Source organism: Somniosus microcephalus, chromosome 29 (assembly GCF_052327205.1).
Source record: "Somniosus microcephalus isolate GS21.2 chromosome 29, FLI_Smic_1.0, whole genome shotgun sequence".
NCBI classification, from domain to species: Eukaryota; Metazoa; Chordata; class Chondrichthyes; order Squaliformes; family Somniosidae; genus Somniosus; species Somniosus microcephalus.
The window spans coordinates 17,875,245-17,899,805 of record NC_141015.1 but is presented as its reverse complement, the minus strand read 5'-3'; the positions used below and the strand labels follow the sequence as shown (position 1 = coordinate 17,899,805).

Below are 24,561 nucleotides of genomic sequence, written 5' to 3'. Positions count from 1 at the left end.
GAGGCGCTCCGCGTCCCTCTTAGGGCGCTGAAAGTGAATTTCACAGCGCTACGTGCCGCAGCGCCACACGCTGCGGCACGGCACGCTGCGGTACTGCAGGCCTTCCTCCCACTGTTAAGGGGGAGGGGCCTGCAGCAGCGTGAACCCCGATCGCGAGTGCCGGCAAAAGAGCCCGGCACCAAGGAGAAGTGCCGGGCTCTCGGGAAACAGCCAGCAATGCCGCGGTGGGGGGGGACCAGGAGGCTGGGGACGGAGGTGCTGGCAGGCGGCCGCCGAAAAAGCGGCCGCCCCGCACCTCCACCTTAACTTGCACCTCTGCCGGCGCAGCAAGGCCCCGTGAACCGGGCGCGGGTAGCGAACGGCGCTACAGCGGCGTTCGCTACCAAATATTGTGATCGGGGCGCGAATGGGGCGCTGCGCACACCGATGAAGTCATCGGTGGCGGCGCAGCGCAAAAGGCTAACGCCACCATTAGCACCCCTGCTGAATATCGCGGGAGGCGCAGCCAGTGGCGCTACAGCCACTGACTGCCTCTTTAGGCGCTAACAGGTGGCGCTACTCATTTAATTTCTCCCCCCTGGTCTGTGCCAAGGTGGGGCCGCAGTGGGGGGTGCTACTATTAGTCTCAGTGTCCCTGGGCTAAGCAAGAGGGAAATACATCAGATCGTGTCCCAGCAATCCAGTGACAACCCTCCCCCCCCCCCCAACACCGTGCGTGTGGGTGTCACGGGATTGGCTCCTCTGTGGTTCAAGACCCTGCTCACACTCACTGTTTAGGGTTACACATGAAGATAGGCTTTGCTTTGCATGTAACCCGGCCAGAGTGTGCTTGGCGGGGCAGAGTTGGGACCTTCTCCAGTATTGCCAACTCTCGCGAACCCATCGCGAGCGACGCGATTTCGGAGTGAAATAAAGCATCACTCGCAATGGAACGCCTAAATCTCGGGATAAAACCGCAGAAAATAAAATACGGCGATTGATATTAAAAAAAGTAGTTGACAATGTAACTGAGATTCCCGAAGCTTGTACAGTAAAGCTGTTCGGTGGAAACTTTGCCATTGACTGATATTTTCAGGGAATGAGGGGAACCAGGAGTGTAGCAACTAGTTTGGTAGCTGGAGATATCTGACAGTAGGTTAGCCATGTATTTCGATCAGTGGGCAGTGTCATAAATCTCATCATCGAGAAACTACCTATGAAATAACACTGGACGGCCAGCTGGTGGCGCCGTCCAAGGAGTATAAATACTCGGGCGTTGGCCCCAGCTTGCCAGGGACATTTTGTAAAGACAAGGAACTAGTGAAGTACAACTAGACCTCCATGTTCTGAAACAAGTTGATTAAAGCCTTGCTTTACGCTCAAACCAAATGCGTAGTGAGTTTTATTACATCAGGCAGCGTACAACAACAGCAACAACTTGTATTTAGATAGCGTAGTAAAACGTCCCAAGGCGCTTCACAGGAGCGTTATCAAGCAAAATTTGACACTGAGCCACATAAGGAGATATTAGGACAGAAGCTTTGTCAAAGAGGTAGGTTTTAAGGAGCGTCTTAAAGGAGGAGAGGTAGAGAGGCGGAGAGGTTTAGGGAGGGAATTCCAGAGCCTAGGGCCTTGGCAGCTGAAGGCACAGCCATCACGATTAAATCCAATGGGGAATTCAGGAGAAACTTCTTTACCCAGAGAGTGGTGAGAATGAGGAACTCGCTGCCACAGGGAGTAGTTGAGGTGAATAGCGTAGATTAAAATCGGGGATGCGCAAGAGGCCCGCATTGGAGGAGCGCAGATAACTCTGAGGGTTGTACGACTGGAGGTGTTCCGGGAAGAGTAACAGTTAAAAGCAGAGCGAGGCCGGCCTGTGGGACCACTGATCCCCCTACTCCTGCTCCTATTTCTTATGTTCTTACGTCAGTAATCGGTTAGTGACGGCCAAATGCACGTCCTGTCTGGGAGCAAAGGTCAGCGAGGGGTCGGGTCGGGAAAAAAATAGCAACTCGTGATTTCTATACCAAGCCTCATGATTTTATGAGTTTGTCTCCTGATTTATGAGACAGTGGGGTTGGCAATACTGCTTCTCTGTATCGTACCCATGTGGTTTGTTACCCAGGAGCACTTTTATACCAGTATTGGCTGGGAACCAAACAGAAAATTCTTTGATTCCCAGCATCAAAGTCCCTCACAATTAGAAACAATAAATACCTCTCCACCACTTACACACACGCTCTTACACGCACACTCTTACACACACACACACTCTTACACGCACACTCTTACACGCACACACACTCTTTTACAAGCACACACACTTTTACAAGCACACACACTTTTACACACACACACACACACTCTCTTACACACACTTACACTCTTACACACACACACACTCGTACACACACACACTCGTACACACACACACACACACACACTCGTACACACACACACACACTCACACACACACACACTCGTACACACACACACTCGTACACACACACACTCGTACACACACACACACTCGTACACACACACACACACACACTCGTACACACACACACACACACACACACACGCACACACACACACACGCACACACACACACTCGTACACACACACACTCGTACACACACACACACACTCGTACACACACACACACACTCGTACACACACACACACTCATACACACACACACTCGTACACACACACGTACACACACACACACTCGTACACACACACACACACTCGTACACACACTCGTACACACACACACACACGCACTCTTACACACATCGAATCAGAAGCTCTGTGTCCGTGATTTTCTGATGAGCCTCACCCCCATACGGAGCTTCGCTGGTGACACAGGGTCGAAGAAAACTTTTCCCAAAACATCCAACATAAACTAGACAACCATAAAAATTCATTAGGTTTTTAATTTTGCCCTTCTTTGGTTCCTCATCCCTCCTAAGTCCCCTCTCTCCATCTCTCCCTCTCAGCTCCTCTCTCTATCTCTCTCTCTCAGCTCCTCTCTCTCCATCTCTCTCTCTCAGCTCCTCTCTCTCCATCTCTCTCTCTCAGCTCCTCTCTCTCCATCTCTCTCTCTCAGCTCCTCTCTCTCCCCATCTCCCTCTCTCAGCTCCTCTCTCCATCTCTCTCTCTCTCAGCTCCTCTCTCTCCATCTCTCTCTCTCAGCTCCTCTCTCTCCCCATCTCCCTCTCTCAGCTCCTCTCTCTCCCCATCTCCCTCTCTCAGCTCCTCTCTCTCCCCATCTCCCTCTCTCAGCTCCTCTCTCTCCCCATCTCTCTCTCTCAGCTCCTCTCTCTCCCCATCTCCCTCTCTCTCAGCTCCTCTCTCTCCCCCCCATCTCCTCTCTCTCAGCTCCTCTCTCTCCCCATCTCCCTCTCTCTCAGCTCCTCTCTCTCCCCATCTCTCTCTCTCTCAGCTCCTCTCTCTCCCCCCCATCTCCTCTCTCTCAGCTCCTCTCTCCCCATCTCCTCCATCTCCCTCTCTCCATCTCTCAGATCCTCCATCTCCCTCTCTCCATCTCCCTCTCTCCATCTCCCTGCTCTTATTAATTGCATTTCATACATTTCCTCGTCTCTGCTGCACGCCTGCCTGACTCCGCCTCGGCTTCCTTCTGACCCAATTGCAGTCCTGCTCCTTTGCAACATTTGTCCCACACTGGCCCAGACCCAGTCTGTGTCTCAGACACTGTGGTGACTGAGTCACAGTGGAACAAGCGGGAGCTTGCCACTCAAGATAAAAACACCAAATGGGTTAAGTTAAGAAAGACCCTTCAAAAAAAAACTACAGATGCCAAACTGGCTGAGATCAGAATCGTGGCTACGACCTTCTGGTCTATTTGGCTCTGTAATGTGCCAACTTTAACAGCAGGATCATCAAGGGAGCAGGTCCCCTCTCTTTCAAAGATAATTGCATATATACTGTACATGAAAAGGAAAAGAATTGCAGGTCTATGGGGCAGGAGCAGGAGAGTGGGACTAGTTGGATCGCTCTACCAAAGAGCTGGCACAGGCAGGATGGGCCGAATGGCCTCCGTCTGTGCTATATCATTCTATGATTCTATGATTATGTTGGGTAAAGTTATGCAGGAGACCTGGGTTGGATTCTCTGGCAGGCATTCAGAAATTTTATCTGGTCTTAGAAAAACATTCAATCGCAATGTGTAATATGCAGCACTGGCTGAACAGAGGAAACTCTTACCGTTTGCCTTTGAGTTCTGGTAGCTTCCCGGCAATCACAGCAGCGAGGCCTATAGCTCCCTCGGCGTCCACTGTAGCCCTCTCGTACTCCATGAGGCGAAGGATGGAGAGCAGGATGTCCTCCTCCCTGAGGTACAGAGACACCTTATTATACACAGGGCGAGGAGGAGGGCAGTCGTTGTGTGGCTTTAATGAGACAACTCTCAGCTCTTTTATTTCTCGCCTCCTCCAATTTCCTCTCATTTTCTCCCCTCCTCTCCCCGAGGTACTTCCTCATTTCTGGATTACAGTCCCACAGGTGCAGCTGCCCTCTGGTACTTAGCCAACGTGGCCATTCTTTATCGTCTGTCGGATGAGACGTTAAGCCGAGGCTCCGTCTGCCCTCTCAGGTGGACGTAAAAGATCCCATGGCCATATTTCGAAGAAGGGCAGGGGAGTTCTCCCAGTGCCCTGGACAATATTTATCCCTCAACCAACATCACCAAAACAGATTGACGTAATTAAACTCACTACACACTTGGTTTGAGTATAAAGCAAGGCTTTAATCAACTTGTTTCAGAACATGGAGGTCTAGTTGTACTTCACTAGTTCCTTGTCTTACAAAATGTCCCTGGGCAAGCTGGGCCCACGCCCAAGTATTTATACTCCTTGGACGGCGCCACCAGCTGGCCATCCAGCGTTATTTCATAAGTAGTTTCTTTATAATGATGAGATTTATAACACAGATTATCTGGTCATTCCTTTCATTGCTGTTTGTGGGAGCTTGCTGTGCACAAGTTGGCTGCTGCGTTTCCTACATTACAACAGTGACTATGGAAGTATTTCACTGGCTGTAAAGTGGTTCAGGGTGTCCTGAGCAACGTTCCTTCTAAGCTGCGCAGCTCTCTGCTGGTCCCGCGTAGCCCGGGACCGGCTTTTTCAATGGTAAGTTTCGCGCATGAACTGTGAATGGGCTGCGCAGCCCCTTAAAGTGGCTACGCATCCATAAAAAAATGAGGGGGAGCATTGGTCCTGAGTTCGTGAAAGGCGCAATATAAATGCAACTTCAATCCGAAAAATTATCTACGAGGTTTGACAGTGAGCATCAACAGGGTATTTAACCATCGCAGCCAAGACCAATCCTGCCCTCGACTAACATCCACATGCCCTCACTTTGCAACTGGATAGAAATAAGGAGCCGTAACACTGGCTGGTTGTTTTCCCCCTCTCTAGCCCTAGGATATTGAGGCACAACTGCAGTCCTGGCCGAGGTCAGTTCACACCGCACAGACCAGTGATTAAATAGGGGTCTTTCTTTGTCTGTATGGCTCAGTATCACATGTCAGGCACTATATCGATGTACTGAGCTGTTAGAGCTGCCCTGTCCAGTCTCAACGTGCCATCACTGCTCTTTAATTCTGTCCCCTATTCTTTTGCATCATTCTGTTTGGGTCTGCTTCCAACTTGGCTTCAACTGGGAAAGATTTATTTTCTCCCGCCTTTTAAAAGTGTTTGGCAGTAAGGGATTGCACATGGTCCATCAATTAAGGGGTATTGTAAGAATTCACAATAATTTACAGCTCCGAAGATTAATTTCTTTGATTAAAGACTCCCTGGGTGATGTGACTTTAAAAGATTCCAGGGATCAAAAATGGCCGTCACACCGCATGGCCGAAGACAAAGGACTTGGAAAACAGCTTTCTGTGTCTGTGAAGAAAGGTTCAATGGCAGTCAAATCTGTCAAAGGGGAGTTTCCCCCCGCCCTGCAGCAGGACAATCGATGCCTGTTTACAGAACGTTCTACAATGTTGACTCTAAGATCAAGTGCTTGAAACTGCCAGCATGAACAAAGGAACTTTGTTTGCTAAGCACTCAAGACTGTCAATCAATTGTGGTTCCAGATGACCACAGGACAATGCTTTGTTTACAAAGAAATTGAATGCTAGTAGCATTTGTTTGTATATCAAGTGGACACATCCAAACTGAGGAGAAACCGTTTAAATGAATGGGAGAACACATTCAAACCCATTACTGGACAATGGGGCAGTTGGATCCCTTTTGTTTTAGCCCAGAAACATCCGGATCTGGGCGGGCCCCAAATGGGTGTATAAAAGATAGCTTCCCAGAAGCATCTCTCTCTCTCTCTGGCCTCGCCTCCGTGTCCCTCTACAGTGTGGGAGTCTGCCTGTAGAAGCGAAACACCAGCAGTTTACTTTTAAAACACTGAGGTGTTTTTCACTTCGGGGCAGTGAAGATCTAAGTTCGCAGGACACGGAGCAGGCATTTCCAGTGGTGAGCATATATTTTTCTGGCCTTCCACAAGGCAATTTAGAATAGGTATGGGGTGGGAGTAAAGTGGGAATTTCGGTAGAATTGTGATTTTAGTCGATTTCCTTTGTTGTGTCCATTTCTCCTCCCCATTTAAGCAAGACAGTGTTGCACCTAGCAGAGAAGTGCTATAGTGAACATTGAATTCGGTATTTAAAACTATATTAAAAAGGAGTAGCTGTTTTAAAGTACTGTATGTAAAACTGTATTAAAAGGGGTGTTGCATCAAGCCAAAGTGCTGTGGTGAACGCTGTGTAGCTATTTTTAAAAAGTCTATATTAAAGTACTGTATTTAAAATAAAGTAGTGTTGCACTGAGCAGGGAGCGCTCTAGTGGACACTGAGTGTGCTGCATGTATAAAGTAGTGTTGCACTGAGCAGGGAGCCCTCTAGTGGACACTAAGTGTACTGTGTTTAAGCAAAAGTGTTGTACCAAGCATAAGAGCCATATTGATTTTTCTTTCTTTTGTTTTCAATAAATACTGGTCTGTTTTGCACCCAAACCATGAGTCACGTTGTTTTCTGTCTACATCGCCACCGAATAAGTCCAGGGGTCAGAACTCAGGAATAGGGGAGCGCTTCGAAACCGCAAGGGGGTCCCTGGAGCAGCTCAGGGGCTTCTGACTGGCCAGAGACAAATAACCCCAGCCCCGCTAGCGTGTGGCTAATTCGTTACAGTATATTGGAGATTGCAGCAATGGACTTTACTGGGTGTGCCAATAAAGAATACATTAGGTACATCAATTGAGGGGTGTAACTGGTATGCTGGTAAGGATGTGTATTGAATATTCTACCAAGTCCCGTTCACCCATCTCCCATGTGCTCACTGACCTACATTGGCTCCCGGTTAAGCAGCGCCTCGATTTCAAAATTCTCATCCTTGTTTTCAAATCCCTCCATGGCCTCGCCCCTCCCTATCTCTGTAATCTCCTTCAGCCCCACAGCCCCCCCGAGATATCTGCGCTCTTCTAATTCTGCCCTCTTGCGCATCCCTGATTATAGTCGCTCAACCTTTGGTGGCCGTGCCTTCTGTTGCCTGGGCCCTAAGCTCTGGAATTCCCTGCCTAAACCTCTCTGCCTCGCTACCTCTCTTTCCTCCTTTAAGACGCTGCTTAAAACCTACCTCTTTGACCAAGTTTTTGGTCACCTGCCCTAATTTCTCCTTATGTGGCTCAGTGTCAAATTTTTTGTCTTAAAATACTCCTGTGAAGCGCCTTGGGGCGTTTTACTATGTTAAAGGCTCTATATAAATACAAGTTGTTGTTGAATAGACACATTCAGTGTAGTAATAATGGGATATATTGGCTTTGTCAATTAATGGGTACATGGGTTTGACAGTAATGGGGTATATTGGTTGTGCCAATAAAGTGAGCATATTGAGTATGCCAGTTAGCGGGTGTAATTGGTGTGGCACTATGGGGTATACTGGGTGTTGTAATGAGATGGTATATTATGGCAGTAACTGGACATCTTTTTCTAAACTCATGAACCATATAAAGAATATCGCTATGAAAAAAAAGTACTTACTTAACGGTGACGATCTTATCTATTAGTTTCTTGGTCATCTGAAAGGCATTACTGCCAAAAGAGGAGTTGACCAATTCTGTGAAATAAAGGGACAGGTTTGAACTGTTAATGCACAAGTCACGAGTTTGGAGGCACTAACTGTTGTCTACTACAGGGGGCAGTCGTGTCACTGTTTATTTTTCAAGCGGTGAATAAAAAATATAAACACTCCCCACCCCACCCATGTAATCTCCAGAGAGAGGCCAAAAAAACCCAGATAAAACCCAGGCCAATTAGGGAGGAAAAATCTGGAAAATTCCTCTCCGACTCTCTTCGGCGATCAAAACTAATCCAGAAGACCACTCTGGCCCTGATTAATGACAAAGTAGCTAACTCTTGTACGAGGTGATCGCCACCCCATCCAGAGACAGGTCCAGCTCTCGCTGGAAGGAATTCAACGAATCAGCATTCACCGCACGAGCCAGCAGCCTGTTCCAGAGGTCAACTACTCTCCGGGAATAGAACCCCCTCCTGACAGCCAACCGAGTTCTGCCCTTACACAACTGGAGATTTTGATCCCTGGTCCTCCCTAACCTATTTGGTTGAAACAAACTGTCTACTCAAACACAATCTATTCCCTTAATCATCTTATGAACCTATTCCATTAATGGTGGAGATAAGGGATTTGATCCCAGGCAACCTCAAGAACATTACCTTTTAATCAAGTTGTTAGTGTTAAGAATGTAAGAACATAAGAAATAGGAGCAGGATTGGCTATTTAGCCCTTCGAGCCTGCTCCGCCATTCAATGAGATCATGGCTGATCTTCTGCCTCATCTCCACTTTCCTGCACAACCCCATATCCCTTGATTCTCTTAATATTCAAAAATTCTATCGATCTCTGTCTTGAATATACCCAATGACTGAGCCTCCACAGCCCTCTGGGGTAGAGAATTCCAAAGATTCACCACCCTCTAAGTGAAGAAATTTCTCCTCATCTCAGTCCTAAATGGCTGACCCCTTATTCTGAGACTGTGACCCCTGGTTCTAGATTCCCCAGCTAGGGGAAACATCCTCCCTGCATCTACCCTGTCGAGCCCTGTAAGAATTTTGTATGCTTCAATGAGATCACCTCTCATTCTACTGTACTAAACTCTAGAGAATATAGACCTAGTCTACTCAATCTCTCCTCGTAGGACAATCCCCCGCTACCTGCACAAACATGGGGCTTGGGCTGGTATTATCAGCGATGGTAAACACTGAATCCAAACATTTGCAAGGCATCCCATACATGCAGAAATGAAGGAATATTTAACATTACATCCATCAAAAATTTCAGGTTGGGGTTGTTGATTCAGTCAATTCACAAATGGAAGCTACTTCTCAAACAAGTTCGAAGCTCTCTATCGTAGACAGTACCTTACGCATTAAACCTCCCGAGGAAAGGTTCTCACTGCCCCTCCCAATAGGCAGGTTGAGCAAAACTCCAGATTACTATTGAACTTTCCACCCTACATTGCGCTGCCTATGTTGTTTGCCTTTCATGGCGAGACATGTTCATGTCCCAGCCACCTGGGAGCCTCATCTTCCACCAGCCAATTCAGTGGGCTTCATAAAGATAAACTTCTGGAGACTCCCTCAGCTCAGACCAATTAAATAGCTTGAATTGTGCGGCTTTACCCACACTTGAAAAGCAAAATTAGGAAGCTGTTGCAGCTGTTCCCAGAACGCATGACTAAAGGGCAGAGGTCAGAGGGCAGAAGATACTTCCTTACACAGAGAGTTATGAGTGGAATTCACTCCCAGGTTCAGTGGTTGAGGCAGAAACTATGCCAAGATTAGATTGGACAGGTGGACGAAGGAAAAAAGGAATGAAGGGATATGGGAACAGAGCGGGTAAATGTGGTCAGGACTATTTGCACGTGTGGAGGGTAAACCCGAACACAGCCTGGTTGAGCCGAATGGCCTGTTTCCATGTTGTAACCCCTATGTATTCCTATCTATGACTAATTGAGGGGAAGGACCCATTGCACAGTTTGGCTCTCAGTCATTTTCCGCAACCATTTACCTCCATAGAATCTGTGGTTGGCATAGGCCGAGTCCCCTGGAGGGTGGCCCACCTTGAGGGCTTGTTGCAGTGTTGGATAACACTCAGGCTCGACACCCTGTGAGTAAGAAAGACACAACCAGGTGTCAGTGGCAGAGATTAGACTCAACAAACACACAGGCACTAGAAAGAAGAGGCATCGGATAGAACCCCGATAAATATGCAGTGTTCCCTCCATGTGATGTCCTTTCTAATTATTTTCACTGCTCTGATTGCTCATTAGCAAAGACATTTGCTTTATGCTTATTACCTCCAATGTTTTTCACTTTCCCTGCCTCAGCTACCCAGCGCCCTCTCGACGGGCCATTCTCCATAAGTCGGGGGTGCGATCTGGATGTGCACTCGGTGTGCAACTCAGCAGGCCATTGGCAGGACCACGGGAAATTGGTCTGCCGGCCTCGTTTGTTTATTACCAGTGAGCTGCAGGCCCCAGAGGCAGCTCGCCGACCCGGGAGGCACCAAGACGATCGGCTTTTGGTCAGGTTAGGAACATAGATACAGGAGCAGGCCATTCAGCCCCTCGAGTCTGTTCCACCATTCAATGAGATCATGGCTGACCTTCACCGACCCGCCTTGGCTCCGTATCCTTTAATAGCCTTGACTAGCGAAAATCAATCAATCTCAGATTTTAAATTATTAATTCAACTAGAATCTACTACTTTTTGTGAACGAGTTCCACACATCTTCCACCCTTTGCATGAAGATGTCTTCCCTAACTTCTCTCCTGAATGGCCTGGCTCTGATTTTTAAGGTTATGTCTCGTTGTCCCCACAATATTCCCTCCAATTCTTTTTTTTGGATGCGCGGTCCCTTTAAGGGGCTGCGTGGCCCATTCAAACTTCCGCGCAGGCGCTGTTTCTCTGTTGAGAAACCGGCAAGTGACCTGCGCGGCCAAATGGGAACATTGCTCCCCCACTAGCGTTTCTCTCCATCTACCCTCTCAATTCCTTTCAAAATCCCCAAAAAACTCAATCAAATCACCACTTTAACCTTCTATATTCCAGGGAATACAAGCCCGGTTTATGTAATCTCTCCTCATAATCTAATCCAGGGCGGAGGGACCCGATTGTCCAGAGGGGTTTGGGGGGGGCAGGCGGTGGGGGGCGAGGGGTGGCCGACCAGCTGTCCGCGGATTTAACGCGGGGCTGGGAGAGGCACTCCCGCTCCTCCCGCCTCCAGAATAAGGTAAGTAAAAAAATGAAAACTTGCCTTTCTGATAGCAGCCCAAAAGGGCGGTCCCTTTAAGGAACGCTGATTTGGTTGCTCAGTGCCTGAAGGAACTGACCGCAGTGGGCATGGCCCATCCTGTGGTCATGGGCAATCCAAATTATTAAAGGGTGCCTCAAACAGGCATCAGGCCCCCCTATTTGTATATGTAAAGCGGCTAACGCCTGTTTCAGGCACACCCTGGATGACTATGGAGGAGCCTTTACCCATATAACGAGCATTAGGCCCTTAGGCGCCTGTAAAATGGGCACAGCACGATCCAATTCTCTAACCATGGGACCATGATAGCAGAGCTCAATCATGTCATTACCCAGTGTCCATAGACGTTTAATTAGGGGCTACCCTGGGCAGTACGGTTGGAAAAGCTCGGCCAATCTTACGGCACCAAAAATAGGCTGACAGTTACTGTATGAGACCTTTGTCCTATAAGAACATAAGAAATAGGAGCAGGAGTCGGCCATTCGGCCCCTCGAGCCTGCCCCACCATTCAATAAGATCATGGCTGATCTGGTCTTGGCCTCAACTCTACTTTCCCGCCCGCTCCCCATAACCCTTGACTCCCCTGCAGCTCAAATATCTGTCTATCTCCGCCTTGAATATATTGAATGACTCCGTCTCCACAGCTCTCTGGGGTAGAGAATTCCAAAGATTCACGATCCTCTGAGAGAAGAAATTTCTCCTCATCTCCGTTTTAAATGGGCGACCCCTTATTCTGAATCTATGGCCCCTAGTTCTAGATTCCCCCACGAGGGGAAACATCCTCCCTGCATCCACCTTGTTGTGCCCCCTCAGAGTCTTGTATGTTTCAATAAGATCACCTCTCATTCTTCTAAACTCCAATGAGTATAGGCCCAACCTGCTCAACCTTTCCTCATAAGACAACCCCTTCATCTCCGGAATTAATCTCGTGAACCTTCTCTGAACTGCCTCCAATGCAAGTATATCCCTCTTTAAATAAGGAGACCAAAACTGTACGCAGTACTCCAGGTGTACAGTTGTAGCAAGACTTCCCTACTTTTATACTCTATCCCCCTTGCAATAAAGGCCAACATTCCATTTGCCTTCCTAATTACTTGCTTTACCTGCATGCTAACTTTTTGTGTTTCATGTACGAGGACACCCAGATCCCTCTGTACCGCAGCATTTTGTAGTCTCTCTCCATTTAATCAAAGTGAATACCCCCACATTTTCCCACGTTATACTCCATCTGCCAAATTTTTGCCCACTCACTGAACCTATCTATATCCCTTTGCAGACTCTGTGTCCTCCTCACAACTTGCTTTCCCACCTATCTTTGTATCATCAGCAAATTTGGCTACAGTACACATGATCCCTTCATCCAAGTCATTAATATAGATTGTAAATAGTTGAGGCCCTGGCACTGATCCCTGTGGCACCCCACTGGTTACAGTTTGCCAACCTGAAAATGACCCATGTATACCGACTCTTTGTTTTCTGTTAGTTAGCCAATTCTCTATCCATGCTAATATATTACCCCCAGCCCAGTGAGCTTTTATCTTATGCAGTGACCTTTAATGTGGCACCTTATCGAATGCCTTCTGGAAATCCAAATACACTACATCTACTGGTTCCCCTTTATCTACCCTGCTTGTTACATCCCTAAAGAACTCTAGTAAATTTGTCAAAAGCAATTTCCCTTTCATAAAACCATGTTGACTCTGCTTGATTGTATTATGATTTTCTAAATGTCCTGCTATTACTTCCTTAATAATGGATTCCAGCATCTTCCCAATGACAGATGTTAGGCTAACTGGCCTATAGTTTCCTGCTTTCTGCCTCCCTCCTTTCTTCAATAGGGGCGTTATATTTGCAGTTTTCAAATCCGCTGGGACCTCTCCAGAATCCAGGGAATTTTGGTAGATTACAACCAATGTATCCACTATCTCTGCAGCCACTTCTTTTAAGACCCTAGGATGTAGGCCATCAGGTCCAGGGGACTTGTCAGCCTTTAGTCCCATTAGTTTTCCTAGTACTTTTTCTCTAGTGATAGTCATTGTTTTAAGTTCCTCCCTCCCTATAGCCCCTTGATTATCAATTATTATTGGGATGCTTTTAGTGTCATCTACCATGAAGACCAATACAAAATATTTGTTCAAAGTCTCTGCCATTTCCCTGTTTCCCATTATTAATTCCCCAGTCTCATCCTCTAAGGGACCAACATTTACTCTAGCTACTCTCTCCCTTGTTATATACCTATAGAAGTCCTTACTGTCTGTTTTTATATTTTTTGCTAGTTTACTTTCATAATCTATCTTCTCCCTCTTTATTATTTTTTTAGTCATCCTTTGCTGGTTTCTAAAAATTTCCCAATCCTCTGGCCTACCACTAATCTTCGCAACATTGTATGCCTTTTCTTTCAATTTGATACCATCCTTAACTTCCTTAATTAGCCACGGATGGTTCATCCTTCTCGTAGAGTCTTTCTTTCTCACTGGAATAAACCTTTGCTGAGAGTTAAGAAATATCTCCTTAAATATCTGCCACTGCTTATCTACCGTCTTACCCTTTAGTCTATTTTCCCAGTCCACTTGAGCCAACTCTGTCTTCATACTTTTGTAATTGCCTTTATTTAAGTTTAGGACACTAGTTTCAGACCCAAGCGTCTCACCCTCAAACTGAATTTGAAATTCTATCATGCTATGATCACTCTTCCCTAGAGGATCCTTTACTATGAGATCATTAATTAAACCTGTCTCATTACACATTACCAGATCTAAAATAGCCTGCTCCCTGGTTGGTTCCACAACGTATTGCTCTAAGAAACCATCCTGAATACACTCTATGAACTCGTCCTCAAGGCTACCCTTGCCAATTTGATTTGTCCAATCTATATGAAGATTAAAATCGCCCTCATGACCACTTGTTGAATTAGTCAATACAGGATTAATGTGCGTCAGTCGTTGCTTGAGTATTTGACACAGTTAATTACCCTCACCTTTCATCTCTGGAGTTTGACATCTAAATCCAAGCCAGACTGATGGAGTGAAGGGCTCCTCTCTCTCTGCCAGCTGTGTCAGTCCTACATAAAATGGGTTTGGGCATTCTCTTCCTAATTCCTAGTGTGTGAACGCATAGCACAAACCTGTCCCGAATTTGTTACAAACTTGGCTGGTGCAGCAGATGGAACTGTTACGCAGATCTGCTGTCCTGAGCTTGGGCTTAGAGACCAGCATTGAGGAAAAGTTAAGAGGTGATTTGCCCTTAGCTGACTGTGCTAGACCTGACCAGTTGATGCTGACACTGATTGATAAAATTGGTGAAAAGTGTTGCACTCTGAGGGGGTAGAATTGGAGATTGAGGGGAACGCAAAACAGGCTGAACTCTATTTGCTGCCCGTTAAAGGACACTCGGGATAGTCAGTTCTATTGAAATGAACGGAACTGAACATTGAGCGGGGTGGAATACGAGTGACCGATGCAAATTCCTCTGTTTTGCGTCAACGTCCATCTCTAATTCCAACCCCTGCAACTCTGAAACTCTTTGCATTGATTAGCTCAAAATTCAGCCATCACCTCCCAGCCACCCCCGCTCCAAAAATAGATTTTCAAGGTTGTGTTAAGTTCCTGCCAAGCTCCGCTCTTGAATTCAGTGGCGAGGTGCCAATCCGCTTGAACTTACAATAACAGTGATGCCCGGGTTGAGGTGTTTGATGGGGGCTGCGGCCCCTGCCAGGAGATTGCACTCTCCTCCCGCTGGCAGGATCACGGCATCCAGCTTGTTTACCTGCTCGTAAACCTCCAGCCCCATGGTTCCCAGTCCGGCCAAGTAAAGGGCACTGTCCTCCCTGTCAGAAAGATACACAACACGGTCACATCTGCCAGAGCTGCCACATGGCCAACATTCCACTGTTTCTCCAGATAACCCTGATAACTCATAACTACAGTACACCCGTTACCAGATAACCGCGATAACTCATAACTACAGTAGACCCATTACCAGATAACCGTGATAACTCATAACTACAATAGACCCATTACCAGATAACAGTGATAATTCATAACTACAGTAGACCTGTTACCAGATAACCCCGATAACTCATAACTACAGTAGACCTGTTACCAGATAACCCCGATAACTCATAACTACAGTACACCCGTTACCAGATAACCCTGATAACTCATAACTACAGTACACCCGTTACCAGATAACTGTGATAACTCATAACTACAGTACACCCATTACCAGATAACCATGATAACTCATAACTACAGTACACCCATTACCAGATAACCCCGATAACTCATAACTACAGAAGACTAGTTACCAGATAACCCCGATAACTCATAACTACAGAAGACCAGTTACCAGATAACTGCGATAACTCATAACTACATTAGACCCATGACCAGATAACCTCAATAACTCATAACTACAGTAGACCCCTTCATTTCGAATGATTTTTGTCCCCACTACTCTACCTGGAAGTCTAATCCATGTGTTGATCACTCTCTGTGTGCAGAAGAATTTCCTGGCCTGGTTTGTCTATTTGCCTTTTGCCAGGTCGAACCTGTGTCCCCTTTGGGAAAATCATATGCACCCGTGACTTTCCCATATGTCCTGGCGATGGATGAAGGACCTCACCAATGACCGAGGCTCGGAACATTCCTGACCTGTGAGGCTCAGTAACTATACCCACTGGCGAATTTACCAACCCATATTGCACATTGTGGCACAAGAGCATAAACGATGACATCCTACATTGAATGACATTGGGGGGGAAAAATTGAGTCGCGCCCCCTGTGGGGCGCTAACTTCGCCGGGGCGCTACTTTTAGCTCCCGAAAAAATGAATGCCTCCCCGTAGCCGAAATTGAATGGTAGCGCCCCAGGAGGGAAGTGGGGCACTACTGGAAGCACCCTGCCTCCCTCTTGGGGTGCTGCGAGGGAATATCACGGCACTACATGCCACAGCGCCAAGCGCAAAAGAGCCAGGCACTCAAAAGAAGTGCCGGGCTCATGGAGCGCAGCTGGCACTCCGTGGGGGGGCTGTTTAGGAGGCCAGGGACGGCAACGGGGGCAGGTGCTGGCAGGCGGTCAGCAACAAAAATGGCCGCCCGGCACCTCGCCTTTAATTAGCGCCGCCCCGGCCGCAGGTAGGCCCCCCTGACCCCATCGGACATAGCGTCCGGCGGTAAGTCAGGGGGCGCTACCAAAGATCGCGACCGGGGCACGAGCGGGTAAAATTATATTTTATTATATTGTGGCGTTGGGGAAACACTGTGTGTATGTAGATAAACCTTTATAATCCCCTTTTAACTGCTGTATTCCCCTCCCCCCGCAAGACAGTTGCAAGCTGAGAGGAATAAGGCATGTTCAGACTTGCCTGCTGCTGAGAGAAGGAAAACCAATCAGGTTCCAGCAGGTGACCAATCCGTGAGTCATCACAGGCTCGCGGGCTTTACGAATTCAGTACTGTATTGTGAGAGTTGGAGTAAAGACCTATTTCTTGTAGCTCGCTGTGTTGCCTATTTCTTTACGCGGGAGACTGTAGTCTCCCACAATATATAATAAACTGAATTTTACGCAAAGCAACCAAATGTTTCCCCCATAGAATCTACAGCACAGAAACAGGCCATTCGGCCCAACTGGTCTATGCTGGTATTTATACTCTCCAGGCGCCTCCTCACAATCTAATTACCTGTTCCCACCTTTCCCTCATAACCCTCTATTCCCTTCTCCCTCATATTTGCATCAAGCCTCCCCTTAAATCCCTTGGTGCCCTCTACTTCAACCACTCCTGGTGGCAGCAAGTTCCACATTCTCACCACTCTGTGTAAGGAATTTCCTCCTATGTTGTTTATTCGATCTGTGAGTGGCTATCTCATATTTATTGCCCCTTGTTCTGGATGTACCCACATGTGGAAAAAAATGTCAAATTCTCCACGTGCACCCTATCGAACCGCTTCATAATTGCAAAGACCTCGATCGGGTCTCCTATCCAGAAAGCACTGCAAAAGGAGAATTCCCTATCTCCACCATGACATCCCTCTCCCACACACTTCTCAATAATAAAAGCCTGTGTTAGAACATAAGAACATAAGAAATAGGAGCAGGAGTAGGCCATTCGGCCCTTCGAGCCTGCTCCGCCATTCAATGAGATCATGGCTGATCTTCTGCCTCAACTCCATTCACCGCCCCTATCGCCATATCCCTTGATGCCCTTACGAGTCAGAAATCTATCGACTTCTGTTTTGAATATACCCAATGACTGAGCCTCCACAGCCCTCTGGGGTAGAGAATTCCAAAGATTCACCACCCTCTGTGTGAAGAAATGTCTTCTCATCTCAGTCCTGAATGGCCTACCCTTTATCCTGAGGCTGTGGCCCCTGGTTCTAGGCTCCCCAGCCAAGAGAAACATTCTCCCAGCATCCACCCTATCAAGCCCTGTAATAATTTTGTATGCTTCAATGAAATCCCCTCTCATTCTTCTGAATTCAAGAGAATACAGGTCTAGTTTACTCAATCTCTTCTCATACAACAGTCCTGCCATCCCAGGAATCAATCTCATGAACCTTCGTTGCACTCCCTCTATGGCAAGTATATCCTTCCTTAGGTAAGGAGACCAAAATTGTACACAGTACTCCAGGTGTGGTCTCACCAGGGCCCTATATAATTGCAGTAAGACTTCTTTACTCCTGTACTCAAATTGTCTTGTAATGAAGGCCAGCAAACCATTTGCCTTCCTAATGGCTTGCTGCACCTGCACATTCACTTTCAGTGATGTGTTAAAAGATGTCTCCCTAACGTGGCATCAAAGAAAACTTTGCAGAGAATTCCGTTGTCAAGCGGTTGATTTGCCCCTTCCAACACTTTGAGAAAGTCTGAGTTTGGTTACCATGGTTCCCTCAAGTCTGTAAATAACGGCAATTTAGCAACTCACTCTTGCAGGTAGAGGTAACCGTTCTCACTGGCCAGTTTTTTTGCGTGGCTCCGGGAATCCTTCACGTTGCTTCCGTAGGTAATCACCATGGCGCCGTACTCACGGCACATTTTCACCCTGCCTGGTGAGGTGTTGGTGGAAACGATAACGAACACAGGTATGTGGAGCTCCGTGGCATGGTGAGCCACGGCCATGGAGAAGCTGTTGTCCGCTGCCAGGATCACACCCTTTCTCTGCTGTTCCTGCAAAATGAAACGGGTCAGTTCACAGAATCATACAGCTCAGAAGGCGGCCATTCGGCCCATCATGCCTGTGCCGGCTCTTTGAAAGAGCTGTCCAATTAGTCCCACCCCCCCCCGCGCTCTTCCCCCCCCCATGTGATTAGTAATTACCTAAATCTAGTGCCCTCCCACCTCTGTGCTCAAAACCAATCTAAACGGGTGGAATGAAATCGCTATGATAGGGAGGCAGAGTGGGCTATGGATTAAACACTGTCCCCCTCACATCCTTCCCTGCTCCGATTCCATGGGAAACATAAGAAAGCTTTACTGCGACCTGAAGTCTACTTATCCGGTTGCAAAGGAATAAACTTATGGGATCCTTGCCACCTGCTGGACAGGGAACACTTTGCGACATGCACATTTGTGCCATCTGTCTGGTATGTGGCCCTGTTATGCAGTTGCACCCGGGCAGCCTGGCCCAGGTGTGCCACCTTCTTCCACACCTGCTCCAGACCCTGCCTGCGATGTACGCAGCACTGAACCCCACCAGGAGAACGCTCTGGGGTGCCAAATGGAGCAATCCCCTTCGCGGCCACATCCTGCAGCGGCACCTCCACTGAACCAAACATCAGAGAGTTCAGGTGCTGGGCCACCTCACCACTTGTCCATAGACCCTTTTTCCTGCTCCAACAACCCACGGGTTTTGCCAGCCGCTTTTATTTGCCCGCGAAAGGGCTGCCAACGATTTCCATCCCCGCAGATAACCACTTACTGTTAAGTTGCCGCGTCACTTTGAAGCCCGGCTGTAGCCCTTTAGGAACTGCTGGTGCGTCAGATATTCTACTCCCGCCCCCTCCTGAGATGAAGGGGTTGTCTTATGAAGAAAGGTTGAGCAGGTTGGGCCTATGCTCATTGGAGTTTAGAAGAATGAGAGGTGATCTGATTGAAACATATAAGATTCTGAGGGGGCTTGACAGGGTGGATGCAGGGAGGATGTTTCCCCTCGTGGGGAAATCTAGAACTAGGGGGCATAGTTTCAGGATAAGGGGTCGCCCATTTAAAACGGAGATGAGGAGGAATTTTTTCTCAGAGGGTTGTGAAACTTTCTCTACCTCAGAGAGCTGTGGAGACGGAGTCATTGAATATATTCGAGGCGGAGATAGACAGATTTTTGAGCTACAGTGGAGTCAAGGGTTACGGGGAGCGGGTGAGAAAGTAGAGTTGAAGCCAAGATCAGATCAGCCATGATCTTATTGAATGGCGGAGCAGGCTCGAGGGGCTGAATGGCCGACCCCTGCTCCTATTTCTTATGTTCTCCCATTGGCAAGCTCCGAGTACACGGACCAAGTCACGACAGGGGCTCACTTTAAATAGAGCACTGACCCTGGAAGATCTTGCAAGTTGGCCATTTGCAACTCACATGAACAGAATATTCACAGTGCATTGGTCCCACTGTTAACATGTGTTGAGTAGAAAACTGTTATCTTTATATAATAGTTTTCTATTAAGCAGTTTGCAGGTCATTTAACCTATTAAGCCCTCTCTGTGGCTCGGTGTTGTTCCCCCCCATCTTTCCCCCTCTATTTTTTTCCAACTTTACTAAACCAACCTGCTTATCTTTCAGTTCAGTTCTGATGAAAGGTCGACACTACACCCAATACAATGGCCCGTATTTCCCGATGCCTACGGGTGTGTATGCGCTGTGTACACACCCATAGGGACATCGGAAATGCCGGTTTCAGGCATGCCAAGCGCATGTGCTGAAAACCGGCATTTCCGATCTGTCAAGAATGCTCTGGACAGATCGGACGCCTGCCCTGGAGAAGGGCCTCTGCGGGGGGAGAGTTCCGCTTTCTACAGAACCTCCGCCTGCAGAAAACCCTTAGAAATCTTACGCCTGGTAAAAGCACACGTAAGGCCTGCTTTTACCAGCATAAGAGTTTAAAAAAGTTTTAAAACATTTTTTTTCACTCATTTATAATTTAAAAATACTTTTAAAAAAGGTAAGTTTATTTTTAACCCTGTAAAAAACTGTAATTATTTTTTTTAATTAAATTTTTGTTTAAAATATTTAATTTAATGTCATTTGAACTCATTTAAAAAGTGTGATGGCTTTTTAAAAATGTATTTAATGTTTTGATGTCTCTTTGGGGTGATCCCCATTCATACTTTTGACAGGTCTATCTGTCAACAGAATGAAGGGAGATTCGCTTCTCCTATTGGCTGGCCTGGCCCACGTGATCCAGGGACGCTTGCGAACCGCCTGCGCCCCTGGGATACGTGGGCCCTGCGCATTTCGACTGTGGAGAGGTCCAGGATCGGAAGTGTCCGGACCTCGGGAGCCCTCAGGGAAGTGCGTAGATTTTTTTCCGCTAGGAGGCCTCCGCACGCAGGAAGCCTCCTATTGGAAATTACGGACCATTAACTCTTTTCTCTTCACAGATGCTGAATGGTCTGCTGTGTATTCCCAACGTTTTCTGTTCCCATTTGAGATTTCCGCCATTTGCAGTGCTGTGTTGCCTTTATATTAGGAAGGAGGATAGACAATTAGCTGAGATGGCGAATCTGACGTTCCATACCTGCGATAGTGATGTCAACAGGTACCACACCCCTCGCTCTTTCACACTGCCAGTGTAGTGCAGATATTCCTTCTTCAAGTAAATATCCATCCCGTACTGCTTGGAGAGCCTGGAGTACTGGGAAAAAAGAACGGAACATATTTGCTAAGTACCCGAGGTTGATGATCGTTGGTTTTGGTCCCATCAGTCTCTTTGCCGACAAATTGTAAACATTCATCAAAATGTTAGCAAGCATTGCTGGGAGCCTGAGAATTGCATCCTAGACCATGAGTTATACAGCAGCAGAAATAATGCTGGGTTCTTAGTGTCAAGCTTGACTCAGTGGTAGCACTCTCGCCTGTGAGTTAGAAGGTCGTGGGTTCAGATCCCACTCCAGAGACTTCCGCATCTATGGTTACATTTTGGTGCAGTACTGAGGGAGTGCCGCACTGTCGGAGGTGCTGTCTTTCGGGTGAGATCTTGAACTGAGGCTCTACCTGCCCTCTCAGGTGGATGTATAAAGATCCCATGGCAGCATTCAAAAGAGAGCAGGGCTGTTCCCTGGGTGGCTTCTCCAATAATTATCCCTCAACCAAGACCTAAAGCAGATTAACAGGTCATTTATCTCATTGCCATTTGTGGGAGCTTGCTGTGCGCATATTGGCTGTCACATTTCCTACATTACAGCAGTGACTACATTTCAAAAGGTACTTCAATGGCTGTGGAACGTCCTGAAGTCAGAAAAGGTGCTATATAAATACAAGTTCTTTCTTTCTGTAAAAAAAAGTGTAATGGACAAGAATGACTAACAAGGAGCAAACATGCAAAGAGACTGACCCCTGAGAAGTCCCCAACAGGTCCCTGGAAGGTCTCTAGGGTAAAATAAACTCTCCCCCACCCACCCACCCCCCTCATCCCCAAGATCATTGCTACCTCCTTCTCCTGCTCTCCACTTGCCTGGGTGAGTGCAGCTCCAACAACACTCAAGAAGCTCGACACCATCCAGGACAAAGCAGCCCGCCTGATTGGCACCCCATCCACCACCTTAAACATTCATTCCCTCCACCATCGGCGCACCATGGCTGCAGTGTGTACCATCTACAAGATGCACTGCAGCAACTCGCCAAGGCTTCTTCGACAGCACCTTCCAAACCCGCGATCTCTACCACCTAGAAGGACAAGGGCAGCAGGCGCATGGGAACACCACCACCTCCAAGTTCCCCTCCAAGTCACACACCATCCTGACTTGGAAGTATATCGCCATTCCTTCATCGTCGCTGGGTCAAAATCCGGAACTCCCTCCTTAACAGCACTGTGGGAGTACCTTCACCACAAGGACTGCAGCGGTTCAAGAAGGTGGCTCACCACCACCTTCTGAAGGGCAATTAGGGATGGGCAATAAATGCTGGCCTTGCCAGCGACGCCCACATCCCATGAACGAATATAAAAAAATGCTCCTGAGCTCCTCCCTGCTGGGGCTCTGACAGTGATGGACAGTACGGTACACTGTGAGCAAAAATTTCTGGATCTCGAGGGAGTCACAATTGGAGTAGCAGCAGTTAGGAACTCAGGCCTGGTCATTGCTGATTTGGACCATGAATGCGGACAGGGTCAAGAACACTTGAGTGTCTGTGCAAAGGCAGACGGTTGTCGAGTAGGCTGCAGCAGATACTTTTTTCTAATGTGGGAGTACTTGATGCTGACAATGGGTGCTGAAAGTGGAAAGAGAATTAACTTGCATTTAAATCAGGAGGACCCAAAGTGCTTTACAGTCAACAAACTACTTTGGAAGTGCCGGCACCTGTTGTTACGAAGGTGGTATTAGGTTCCCCGGAATTGCTATTCCCCTTACATACAAAGATACAAGATTGACGGGCAGGAAAAGGTCAGCTGGTCCATCACGCCTGCCCCACACTATGCCAGCCGGACCATTGTGGCTAAACACGTCTTCTCTCCCAACTCATCTACCTCCCACCCTCCCTCGCAACCATAAAATCTCCTGCTGCTGGAGGCAGAGAAAAAACCAGGGCCAATAAGGGAAAAAATATTGGAAAATTCCTCTCCGACCCTCTCAGGCGATAGAAACCAATCCAGGAGATCACATCTTACCTCAAGGAGAGCAAAGATTCACAACAAGAAGTAGAAAACAAAACTCTTAGGGCTCGATTTTAACAGCCCCGAGGAGGCGGATTTGGAGGCGTGTCAGCTGCTAAAATCGGAAAAAATGGCTTCAGACACCCAGCCCGCCTCCATCCCGCCCCACGCGATTTTCGTGAGTGTCTGTTCAGCTGCTCCCAAACTGACCCGACGGCAACCGGTGGGACAGGTAGTTAAGGCAGTTAGGACCCTGTTAACTGCCTTGATAATCCTATTTTGACAAAGGTTTCCCATTTCCGTGCCTCTGGCTCCTGTTTCCCGTCGTGTCAGAAACAGTCCAGCTGCAAGGAGACGAGTTGGTGGAGGACATGATCTGCAGTCATTATTGGTGCAGACTTTAAAAGCGCTCCTGTAACATGGCTGACATTCAAAGGCAACAACTTTGTTGGAGGTTTGGGATAAGATTTTGCAAATCTACTGACCTTGTGACTGGTCAAGCCGACACACATCTGCTGTTTGAACTGATTGGGAATAATTTCAGGCCACTTTGAGTGTGCGCTTGCAAGCTTCTTCCCTCAACTGTAATCTATAACAACGGGATGGGAACCATTTACATCCTCTCATCCTGGTCGTCAGATTCGGAGGAAGAGCAGCGCGGCTTCGTGCTGCCGGATGGACAGGTGGCTCAGCACACAGCCTCCTTGGAGGAAGATGAAGAGGAAGATGAAGAGGACGGTGAAGAGGACGGGGAGTGACGCCTTGCGGGGCCAGATGTGGCCAATCCAGCAGCAGGCGACCACATTGCTGGCCGTCAGGCAAGGGACGCACTCATTCATGCCAGATTCGCATAATCTTACGCGGTGGCTGGCACATGGAGATGAAAATAAGTCCGACATCCTCAAAGCCCCAGGCAACATCTGTCCAATAAACAATGGTTTGCGCTCAGTGTCACCACCAACATTTTACATGGAAATCACCCTGAGCCCTCACTCTTGAACTGCCATTTCCAGAACACAGGCCACACTTTAGGTGATCTCAGCAGATCATAAAACCTTTTTCCACACTGAACCCATGTGCGTCTGCACACAGACCTCGAGCTCACCTCCTCAGCAATTTGCAACCAAGCTGCCTTGGTTTGCTGAGGAGGCCTCCTCCTTCCGTTTCCAGGGAAGAGGAGCTCCTGACGTCCTCTAACTCCCTCAACAAGAGCATGGAGAGAGCCCTCATTGAACCTGGGTGAGCCTTAGTTATTGGGGCTGCCGTTCCTGCAGCAGCCAGCACCTTTAAGAGGAAAACGCATTAATATCACTAAGCCATTGATTGGAGCAAATCTGGCATCTTTTTCATTTCATAGTCAGATAATAAATTGATATATAAAAAATTCATAAATATCTTTCTGGAATAATATGACCAGCAATTTCATTCATTA

General features: G+C 47.6%; 1 protein-coding gene across 5 annotated transcripts in view; it reads right to left on the bottom strand.

Moving 5' to 3' along the window:
• The window catches only part of LOC147098503 (uncharacterized), a 66,788-nt gene that overhangs the window by 29,663 nt on the left and 12,564 nt on the right, over positions 1–24,561 (bottom strand). For all 5 annotated transcript variants that reach the window (XM_085970286.1, XM_085970288.1, XM_085970284.1 and 2 more), the window contains 6 exons: positions 21,057–21,173; positions 18,257–18,498; positions 14,996–15,161; positions 10,091–10,187; positions 8,045–8,120; positions 4,213–4,338 (listed from right to left, as the gene is read on the bottom strand). In XM_085970286.1, the coding sequence (XP_085826412.1) occupies positions 4,213–4,338; positions 8,045–8,120; positions 10,091–10,187; positions 14,996–15,161; positions 18,257–18,498; positions 21,057–21,173 (824 nt within the window). The remainder of the gene's footprint in view (positions 1–4,212; positions 4,339–8,044; positions 8,121–10,090; positions 10,188–14,995; positions 15,162–18,256; positions 18,499–21,056; positions 21,174–24,561) is intronic.